General features: G+C 36.2%; 1 protein-coding gene across 1 annotated transcript in view; it reads right to left on the reverse strand.

The window, feature by feature from the left end:
- The window catches only part of KCNU1 (potassium calcium-activated channel subfamily U member 1), a 319066-nt gene that overhangs the window by 231037 nt on the left and 77248 nt on the right, over positions 1–10781 (reverse strand). Inside the window, 2 exon segments of the mRNA XM_023517014.1 lie at positions 2224–2295; positions 2654–2766. Coding sequence (XP_023372782.1) covers positions 2224–2295; positions 2654–2766 — 185 coding nt within the window.

Below are 10781 nucleotides of genomic sequence, written 5' to 3' on the forward strand. Positions count from 1 at the left end.
ATTATCTGACTGAGGTCAGATCCAGCTTCATCTCTTAGCATGCAGCAAATCTTTCCCTAAGACAAATTCTCATGATTATCCAGGGCTTTTGCATGTCTTAAAGTCTATTCCAGTGTATCAATTAGAAGAGAAAATAAAGAGTGAGAAAAGATAGCTTTTTACCCCTAATTTAAATATTTGTGCCTAAAACCCTGCCACTGATATGTCCAATCTTCCTGATACCCACAGTGGCTGTGGTAGGTTAGTACAGCATGGTGATGAAAGCCCAATCTCTGAGGCAGGGCTGTGTGAGTTCAGATTCTGGCTCTGACACTTGGAGTTGTGCGAGGTTGGGATAATTTTTTAACTCTTCTGAGCCTCACTTTTCCTCCTCTATGAAATAGGATTAATGATACCACCTAGTAAAATGGGACGAATAGTTGCATCCATCTCACAGCATTGTTGTAAGGATTCAAGGGTTAATGTATGCAGGATTGCTCATGAAGTAACAATCTTCTGAGAGATTGCTATTGTCAGTATCTTTGCTAAGTCAGGATTTAATCCTCTGGATGTATGTGATGTTTCAGTGAGAAGACCAAATTAAATCAGTGTTGGAGAAGGTTTCTCTCTCACTGGGGGTACATGTGTGCTAGTAAGCAACACTAGGATCTCTTGAATCTACACTATATCAAATCAGTTGCTTAGTACATACTCATGTTTCTTGTCTGTAATGTCTTAATAGTCAGTCATCTTAATAAAGTTTACATAAATCTAGAATCTTGGAGTTATAAAGGATCTTAGAAGCATATAGTTGTCATTTTCAAGTGACAGTAAATAATACTGACTGTATCATGAACACTTAAGAAAAAAGTTCTCAGGCTTGTAATTTTGATTTTGTAAAGTCAGAAATAGGGTTTTAGAACCTACATGTCTTTAAAATTTTGGAAATAATTTTGATGGACAGCTCAGATTGCTGAAGGCCAAAGTTGTTACTAATACTTGAGTAAGTTTGGGGCTATTCTGAAACCCAAATTGCCCACTTTTAGATTCTAAGACACTGACCTGTATCCAGTAGAAAGTCCACTTTTGTAGATGTTTGCATGAAGAGGTTTATATTTCTTGGGCATGGTAAAATTGTTAAATTGAACTCGTCTAGCCAGGCAGTAAGATTTGTTCATTCTTTCCTTAAAGACTCACTTTTTGCCATACCCCACTGAGTTTTTTCCTACTCAGATGACTTATACATTCTCTCAATGTATCTTTCTTTTTTCCAACTTTTCATGTAAAATTATTCATTCATGTATAATGACTCAATTTAAAATAATTAAATATTCAGTGTTTCCCCACAATGCTAGGATTCCTGGTAGCAGCAATTTTACAACTGGAAAGCATCTTAGAAATTTATTAACATGACTTCCTCATCCTATAAAGAAACTTGCCTTCAAGGCCAAAAGGCTAGCAAATAGCTAGGTTTAGGATCTGGTCTGTTGATTCCAAATTACATGTATGAATTCCACTAAAAAGCATGTATAAGTCAACATAATAGATTTTCTTGCCTTACATCCATTTTAAGTCCTCACTTTGCTTATTTTTCAGAATATTTAAATCTCTACATTATAATAGCTGATTCTCTTTCTTCGTTCACCTTTTCTCCCATTTATGTTTTGGTATATTCTGTTTGTCTTGGATTTTCTATCGTGTTGCATGAGGACTTGTCTTAGTTCTTGTATTATCTATTTATGGTTTCCCAGGAAATGCTAGTGATGTGGTGATATTACCTTTTCCCTTTACCTGCCCTATTAATAGAAGACTTCATCCAGTAGGCCCCACAAATTCCCATTTTTCAGCTTACTTTCTAAGGGTAGAGTTTGTGGGAATATGTTTTTTTTTTTTTTCAAAAAATTCCAGTTTATAGTATTGTTTCATGGTCAAGACTTATAAGACCTAATAACAATATTAAGTAGAAAAAAATCTAATAAGGTGACCATTTCTTCTTTTCTCGGCTTGTGAGAGACAACTAGGGTGGGTTCACGGGCACAAAAGCAAAGCTATTGCTGGTTGGGGTGATCATTGGAACCCTAGTTGTCAGAGACAGCACTGAATGCACTCCCGACTCTGTGTGTGCAAGAGGGTGGCTCTCAACAAGTGTCAAAAAGCTTAACTATGGCTATATTTCTGGATAACGACTTAATTGTAAAGATTCCACTAAAAACAAACTGAAGAGATAAGAAGCCTCTTTGGTACCAGTAACCACTCTGAATGAAGGATTTGTGTTCGATGGCTATTAGCATGAGGTGCATCTTCATAAAGCAGAGCCTGGAAAGGAAGACAAGGAGTTGTAAGGAAGGAAAGAACAGCAGGGGGCCAGTGGGCAAGAACATGACTAACACTTTGCGCTCTGTGCTTGGGAGCAAACCAGGGTCTTAGCAGAGGAAAGAACACCCACACATGTAATCTTCGCTTATAAGTCAATCACTGGAAGTGACCGATGACCAGTGTGCCAACTGGGGCAGAGATGAAATTGTCCCACACAGACTGCAAACTTCTAAGCTACAGGTACTCTGAATTATTCATTCTGGTGTCTTTGGCATTTTATAATGGAGCCTGGACTACAGTGAATCCTTGAAAAACATTGTTGCTTGAAGAATGAGAAAAAGGATTTTATTCAACTTACAGGGCAACTTCAGGAAAACTCATTCCAACAAAGTCGTCTGACAGACGTTGAGTAAAAATTTTGTTCTTCATGCCATTCAAGAAAAGTTTTTTCCAGGACTTTTTGGGAAAAATCTGGAATACATAATTGTGCCACAAGAAGCCCAATGACTCAAAAGACAGGATGTTATAAATCACATTGTGTATTGTGTTAAGCAGCAAACTAGTCTCTATGACATTTAGTTCATAAAAAGGTTTATTCTAGTACATAAGTGGAGAACATTATAGTAAGAACTAAAACTCTAATACTATCTCAGCTATTTTTACTAAAGAGTTCAGGATGAGGTGAACACATCATGAATTAATTTCATTCCGCATGGCATCCCAAGTTTTCTTACCTGAGATGAGAATTCTCTATTTCCTACTCCCAATTTTGGTAGGATAGACTGTGTTTTGAGAAATTGAAAATAATATGGGATGAATAACATGGAGTCTAAGTTGTCTCTCTTTGGATATGGCTATTCAAGGTTGGTAGTAAAACATTTTAGTTTTCTAACTATATACCCAAAGGAAAAAAAAAAATACTCATGGCTTCTGCCCAGTTTCAGCACCCTTCAAAGGGACAAAAGAACTTAAAGAGCCATCCTGATCAACGGAGGTAAGAATGCAGAAATCACAGGCAACAGCAGGTTTATGGGGAAATGAGAGATGTGACATGAGGAGGATATCTTTTTAAAAGGCTGGCGTAGTCCAACAGGGAAACCCATTGCTACATTTGTGTAAGGTCCTCCTTGCATCTTGCCCCACCTGCTGCCATAAGCATCACCACCACACTGCTCTGCTATAACCCATAGGCACCTTATATCCCCGAATTGCAGAAGATTAGAATTTCTAAACTTTCTGGAGCATTGTTGTTGTGAAAAGTTATGACTGAATCAGAAATTCTCCTCAGATGGTTGTCATGTGATTTGGGGAACAACAAACACACAAACTAATAAACAATTCTACCCTCCTAAAAAGAACCACCTATTTCAGACAAATCAGGGCCCACCCCCCACCAAAAAGATGCAGTGGAATCTCTTGCCTTTTCCCACTTTCTTAAATTTCTTTGTGCAGAGGGTTTCCCTCCTGGGGCAGTTCACACCTCTAGCTAAATTTCAATTAACAAAGAAATTGGCTTAGTGATTCCAACTGTTTCAGTTTTTGAGAGTAAAAAATGATAACCATGGAGATGAAGAAGACTTCCCAGGATGGTTTTTTAAATATCAGAAAGAACAACAGAAGGACAAAATGGACTTTGGATAGAAAAATTTAGAAGTTCAAATAAACGAGTTGGATTAGAGCTAATCTAAATTTAAGCTTAAAACAGTGCTGTGAACCTGGAAACAACCAAAAATGATTTTCAAGCTATGAATTTTCACAATATAATCAAGATAATTAAAATACTTAGCACTGATTCCAGTCCTTTTAGTCTGAGTACTCAGATGTTTTACAAACATTAATACTTGGAAAAACCAGGTTATGAGATTAACAATTATCATTTTATAGATTGGGAAACTAGGAGTCAGAGAAATTAAGTGCCTAATCTGAGAAAAATGGGACATGAAGCTCAAGAGATTTGGTCACTAAAATGAAGTCAATAGTTTGTTATGGAAACTAAAGTGTTTAGATTCTGTTCGTGTTAGGGTTTCTAAAAGTAGGTTTTTGACTTTATTAAAAACACATAGAAAACATTATGTAGACCACATATATCTCTCAATGTCTAAATTCCAAAAGCCATCTTAGACAAATAACAGTAGGTGACCATCCTCAGTGAGGTGGTTCCAACTCTAAATTTAAGAATAGAAAAATATAATAGGAATAATTTTATGTCTCTACCTTCTATATATCCATGAAGGAGACAGTCTTCACACAGAGTTCTCAGTCCACAGTCTTCACAACAGAGATATCCTCTACCACTGTCTAAGTATTCAATATATATCAAGGCTGTTTCCTCATAGGCCATGCACACAGACCACTAAAGGCAGGTAAAACTCTGTGCACAGTATCAGCAAGGCTCATTCACTACTGCCTGGTGGATATTTCTTTTAATCTATAAATTGTGCCTCCTTACATTCACAGAGGGAATTATGGAAGAATTATTTGTTCCAGTTACCACTTTTCTGACCAGAGCATTTCCCTCCACCCCCTTGTTTTTCCTTAACAGCATCAGAGAAGGAACGAGAAAAGATGCAAAGATTTCACATTGAACAGAGTAAAGAAAGTGCAAAGAAAGATGTCTAGGGGGTGGAGCAAGAATGGGACCAGAGGATTGTTGGCTGAGCTCTCCTAGTACAACTAGAGAAAGAGAACCCAGCCATACCTGGCGTGGGAACCTTACCCAGAGACATAGCTCAGGGAGCACAATGAGGTGGTAGTGTGCAGAAGATAGTGTGTAATCTAGAGCAGTTGTGAGCTGACTCTTCAAGCAAGTGATTGGAAGCCCGTGGCAACCGCCAGACTCTCCATGGAGGTCCAGGGATTGGGGAAGACTTTCTATAGCTTTTGGTTTGGGGGGGAAGCTGCACATTGAGTGGAAAGCTTGAAAGAGTAAGCAGACTGAAGTAGTTTACAGCAGCCAGATTTGGAGTGGATTTTCCATTGGTTGAGAAGCATACTGGTGAGGCAGGCATACTGGGAAGGTCACAGCTGCCAGGGGGTGATCACTGTGGGGAGGTCATGAGAAAGTGGTGAGGTTGGGCCTATTACCAGGGGCCTAAAGCACAGCTGTCTTAGTTCCACCTACCAGGATCAGACCTCCTCTTTTGGGACAGGCTGAATGACTCCCATATCCCAAGGGAACTATTGTCAGGGGGCACTGTGAAACCTGCCTCTGAAGGATTCTTGTGAGCTATAAGATCCCAACCCAGTGGGATCTGAATACTGAGAAAACAACAAAGCGATCACTGGGGACAACTAAGATAGGACTAAGGACCAAAAAGATTGAGAGCTGTGTTCTCCAGCTCCTAAAAAACCACAGTGCCACCTGGTGTCCTGGCAACATATTGCAACATATATATTATTAAAGTTGGTCCCTTCCATTTTCCTTTTTTTCTTTTTTAGTATTTTTTTTCTTCTTTTCTAAGTTGCTGGGGATTTTGCTATTTTTGGCTATTTCAGATTTTTGCTTTGTTTTGTTTTGTTTTGTTTTATTGTGTTGTGGTTTTGCTAATTTGTTTGGGTGGTTTTACTCATAACTTTCATTAAGTGCAAGGGTTCCTGTTTTTTTGGCTATGGTATTTTAGCCTAATTTATTCTCTCTCTCTATTTCACTTTTCTCTATTCTCTCTTTTAATAGAGACTCTTCTACTTTTCTCATCTTTCTCAAATAAATCACTTGTAGCATGTAAGATATCTCCTCTTTCTTGGGTCTTTCTTCTTTCTTTCCACTTTCCTCTGCCCTCACTTTCCTTTATTTGATAAAACTTTATTTTTAATTTCCTTTGTCTCTTCTTATTTTATTGTTATTATTTTTTCCCTCTTCTATTTTTCTTTTTTTCACTGACAGTTGGGAGACACAGTTGTAATCTGGCAGGGAGATAGTGGAGTAGTCTGTCTCAAGGAGGCCAAGAGATAATGGTCTAGGGAACCTTTCTACTTTTGGCCATGGGAATAGTATTGGTAGGCCCACACTATATAATTTTTCTATTTCATTTTCATTTTTATTTATTTTTTTCTTTCTTATTTTTTGGCAGGCATACTGGGAAAATCACAGCTATTTTTCTTCCTATTTTGGGGAGAAGAGTCTGTCTTTGCTCAGGCTGGTAAGGAGCTTCTGATTTTGAGGACCCCAACCAGTCCAGCCCCTCAAAATCCTTGAAACACAGGCATGGCCTTAGCATTGTGCCAATCAATACCATTTCTTTTATCACTCTCATTCTCTCTTGTTGTCCTCCTTCTCTCCTGTTCTTCAATGTTTTCTTTCATCTTCCTTCTCTTTTTTTTTTTCCTTTTTTTCTTTCTCTTGTTTTTTCCTGCTTGTTCTTTACCCTTCTCTTCCTTTTCTTAAAATTTATTTTTCTTACATATACATGTATTTATTAGGTTTCCACTTTTGCCTTCACAGAATTAAAAAGGCTAAATTTAGTGACAATAACAATGTTTAACATAAGGACTGAGAACAGAAACCTCATAAACAATGAATGAGGATAAATACATTCAGAAAGAACTCAGACGATTGCTGCAATCAAATGTTAAGTAATAATAATGCGAAGAAATAACATTCACATTGTCAGATAGGAGTATGTCTATTATAGAATACTTTGATCAGTTAACTACTTCTTATTATTTTGTTTTTTCCAAAGTCTCAAAAAATAGACAACTAATATTTATAAATAAAAGATAATTTCAAAGAAACAGATCATGCCAAATCTTATAGACAATAGAAAAAGAAATACTATAAAAATCACTCTACTTAATCTGGATACACCTGATATTAAAATTGGAGAAAATACATTATGATAAAGGGGAAATTACAAACATATTTCACTTATAAATGAGGATGCAATATGATAAACAACATATTAACATGTTGAATTAAAAATTAATGTTTAAGTAATATACTTTGGTCAAAATTAAATCCAATTTATGTGAGAATTAGTCACTATTTTCTTTCTCTTTTTTTTTTCTTGCCCACACCCCCTCCCTCCTTCTCTGTCTGGTCTCCCCTCCCCCCATGATCCACCGTGTCATTAATTGTCATTAATTGTCTTCATATCAAATTTGAATACATAGGATTCTTACTTCTCAATTCCTGTGATGCTTCACTAAGAATAATGTGTTCCACCTCCATCCAGATTATTACAAATGCTGTAAAATCTCCATTATTTTTGAGGGCTGAATAATATTCCATGGTATACATATACCAGAGCTTACCAATCCATTCCTGGGTTGAAGGACATTTAGGCTGTTTCCACATTTTAGCAATTGTAAATTGGGCTGTGATAAATAGCCCAGTACAAGTGTCTTTATAATAAAACGTTTTTTTTTTTCCTTCTGGATAGACGCCCAGTAATGAGAATGCAGGATCAAATGGGAGGTCTAGGTTGAGTTCTTTAAGGTTTCTCCATACTTCCTTCCAAAAAGGTTGTATTAGTTTGCAGTCCCACCCTTTCTCTTCCTCTTGACCTTACACCAAGAGACCAGTGCAAGACCTAAGCTGAGATAAGAAAATTTGAAGCAAAGGTGGAAGTAAGGAAAAAAAGGAGGAAAAGAGGTGAACTAAGAAGAAAGCACACATTAGAAGGAACCAACAGAACAATTCAGGCAACATGAAAAACCAAAACAGAGGAATTCACCCAAGGAAACATGAGGCAGCTACTACAGAACACTCCACCTATAAAGAATTAATGGATTTGATAGAAATGGAATTTAAAATATGGATGAAAAGGTAATAAAAGGGATGGACTAGACAATACAAGGAAAGAACCAAAAGTCAGACAAGAGATAAGTAGAATATAGAAAGGACATGGCAGAGCTTAAGGAAATGAAGGAGACAATCAGGGAATGTAAAGATGCAACAGAAAACGTCAAAAATTGATGAGAGCATGGAGAATAAAGAATCTCAGAGCTAGAGGATAAATTTTTGAGTTAGTGCAGGTAGTTAAAGAAGCAGAAAAGAAGAGAGAGAAAGCAGAACAGGAACTTAGAGAACTACAAAACTCCATGAAGCTTTCAAATGTACAAATAATAGGGATTCCTGAAAGGGAAGATTATCCTAAAGGAATGGAAGCCTTACTGGAGACTATCATAAATGAAAACTTCCCAAGTTTTACTAAATATCTTGACAGACTGCTTTTAGATGGATATTGAACCCCAAGTCATCTCAATTCAAACAGAGCTTCTTTAAGGCACATTATAATGAACCTGTCCAAAGTCCAGGTGAAAGACATAATTCTGCAAGCAGTAAGGAGTAAGTACCAACTGACCTATAGAGCATTAGGATGACAGCAGACTTTTCAACTAAAAACTTCCATGCCAGAAAAGCAGGGTCATCTACCTTCCACATTCTTAAACAAAACAATTTTCAGCCCAGAATTCTGTATCCTGCTAAACCAAACTTTGAAATTGATGGAGAAATCAAATCTTTTGCAGATATACAAGCACTGAGGAAATTCACCACAACAAGACCAGCTCTATAGGAAATAATTAGACCTATTCTCAACAATGAGCATAGCAATGGATCACTAGCAAAGTAAACACCCAGAAGCTAAAGGCCAAAACTTAGCTTCCATAAAGGTGCAAAAGATAAAACGACATAACAGACTTTCACAAACTAAAATAAATAGAATTCCACCATACTCATCAATTCTCTCAACTGAAGAGGCATGGGCTGTCTGATTAGATCAAAAGCACAAGCCATCCATATGCTGTCTCCAAGAAATGCACATAGCTTTGAAGGACAAATCTAAACTCAGGGTTAAGGGATGAAAAACAGTATTTCAAACAAATGGAAATCAGAGGAAAGGAGAGGTTGCAAACTTATTTTCATATATAAGCAGATTTAAAGCTACTAAAGTGAAGGAAAACAAAGATGGACACTTTATACTGGTCAAGGGAACAATACAACAAGAAAACATTTCAATTTTAAATAATTATGCCCCCAACTTAAATATTCCCAGAAACTGACCTTAATTGGTCTGAGTAATATGGTGTCTCCCATCACCCTAATAGCCAGAGACTTTAACACCTCTCTGGCAGAACTGGACAGATCCTCTAAACAGAAAAAAAAGATACAAAGGACTTAAATTGTGACCCTAGATCAAGTGGGATTAATAGACATATACAGAAAACTCTATCCCTAAGCTAAAGAATATACATTTTTCTCATTATCCCATAGAACATTCTCCAAAATAGATCACATCTAGGATACAAATCAAACCTCAGGAAAATTAAAACAATAGAAAATATACCTTATACCTCTCAGACCACAAGGCAATAAAGGTAGAACTCAACCCAGCAAAAACATTCATCCCCACACAAAGGCAAGGAAATTAAGCAACCTTAGGCTGAAGGATAGTTGGGTTAAGGAAGAGATAAAAGATAAATTGTTAAATTCTTCAGATATAACAACAATGAAGACACAAGTTACGAAAACCTATGAGATAGAGAAAAAGCAGTCTTAAGAGATAAATTTATTGCATTAGATGCCTACATTAAAAAACAGAAAGAGAGCACATCAACAAACTCATGAACCATCTCATGGAATTGAAAAAAGAAGAAAAATCTAATCCCAAACCCAGCAGAAGAAAAGAAATAACCAAAATTAAATCAGATATTAATGAAACTGAAAAAAAAGAATCATTCAGAAAATTAACAAAAGGTTGATTTTTTGAAAAAAATTTTAAAAATTAATAAACATTTGTTAAGATTAACTTGAAAAAGAAAAGTAAAATCTCTAGTACTCTCAGTCAGAAATGATAAAGGGGAAATAACAACAGATGTCACAGAGATCATCTCTGAATACTATATGAAACTATGCTCAGAAATTTGACAATATAGAGGAAAAGGATCAATACTTGGAATCACATCCTCTCCCTAGACTTAAACAAGAAGAAACAGATCTGTTGAAAAGACCTATTTTAAGAACTGAGATCAAAGATATGATAAAAAATCTTCTAACAAAAAAATGCCTTTGTCCAGATGGTTTCACACCAGAATTCTATCAAACCTTCAAAGAATAGCCTAAGCCCATACTGCAGAAATTATTTCAAAAAATTGAGAAGAATCCTCCCCAACAAGTTCTATGAAGCAAACATCGCCATCATACAAAAACCAGGAAAAAAACCTGAAAACCATAAAAAGGGGAACTTCAGACCAATTTCACTCATGAATATAGATGCAAAAATTCTCAATAAAATCTTACCATAGATTACAGCTACACATTAAAAAAAAAAAACAAAAACATAAATCGTGTTCAAGTAGATTCCATCCCAGGGAAGCAAGGCTAGTTTAGGAGACACAAGTCCATAAATGTCATTCTCCATCTCAACAGAAGCAAAAATAAAGACCATATGATTCTCTCAGTAGATGCAGAAAAAGCATTTGATAATATTCAGCATCCTTTACTTTTTTTCTTTTTTTCTTTCTTTCTTTCTTTCTTTTTTTTTTTT

Source organism: Otolemur garnettii, unplaced genomic scaffold (assembly GCF_000181295.1).
Source record: "Otolemur garnettii isolate 467f Iridium unplaced genomic scaffold, OtoGar3 scaffold00102, whole genome shotgun sequence".
In the NCBI taxonomy this organism is placed as follows: Eukaryota; Metazoa; Chordata; class Mammalia; order Primates; family Galagidae; genus Otolemur; species Otolemur garnettii.